General features: G+C 66.3%; 1 protein-coding gene across 1 annotated transcript in view; it reads left to right on the forward strand.

Annotated features, from left to right (window-relative positions):
- Positions 1 to 62: 62 nt before the first annotated feature.
- The window catches only part of CRLF1 (cytokine receptor-like factor 1), a gene marked incomplete at both ends in the record, with an annotated part of 1,441 nt that continues 1,010 nt past the window's right edge, over positions 63 to 493 (forward strand). Inside the window, 2 exon segments of the mRNA XM_008936331.1 lie at positions 63 to 189; positions 191 to 318. Of these exon segments, the coding sequence (XP_008934579.1) occupies positions 63 to 189; positions 191 to 318 (255 nt within the window).

The following is a 493-nucleotide window of genomic DNA, read 5'->3' on the forward strand; positions in this document are numbered from 1 at the left end:
AAAAATACCTAAACACCCCATCCCATTTCCCCCCCCCACCCCGCTTCTGTTCCCGGCTGCAGACCCCGCAGTGATTTTCCCCCAAGACCCCACGCTGCTGATCGGCTCCTCGCTGGTCGCCACGTGCACGGTCAGCCCGGACTTTCACCTGAAAGCCGAGGACCTGTACTGGACCCTGAACGGCCGGCGCCCTCGGCCCCTCCACGCTCAGCGTGGCCCTCGCCCACCTCAACGGCTCCAAGCAGCAGTCGGGGGACAACCTGGTGTGTCACAGCAGAGACGGGGGCATCTTGGCCGGCTCCTGCCTTTACGTTGGACGTACGTCGGCGGCGCCGTGGGGAGAGCCACGGGAGGGTTTGGGGCTCCCCGTGGGGATGAGAGCCATGGGAGAATTTGGGGCTCCCTGTGGGGATGAGAACCACGGGAGGGATTGGGGCTCCCCGTGGGGAGGAGCTCCAGGGGTCTCTCCAGCTCGTGGTGGGTGCTGGGGTCG

The sequence above is a fragment of the Merops nubicus genome, unplaced genomic scaffold (assembly GCF_000691845.1).
Source record: "Merops nubicus isolate BGI_N331 unplaced genomic scaffold, ASM69184v1 scaffold38272, whole genome shotgun sequence".
In the NCBI taxonomy this organism is placed as follows: domain Eukaryota; kingdom Metazoa; phylum Chordata; class Aves; order Coraciiformes; family Meropidae; genus Merops; species Merops nubicus.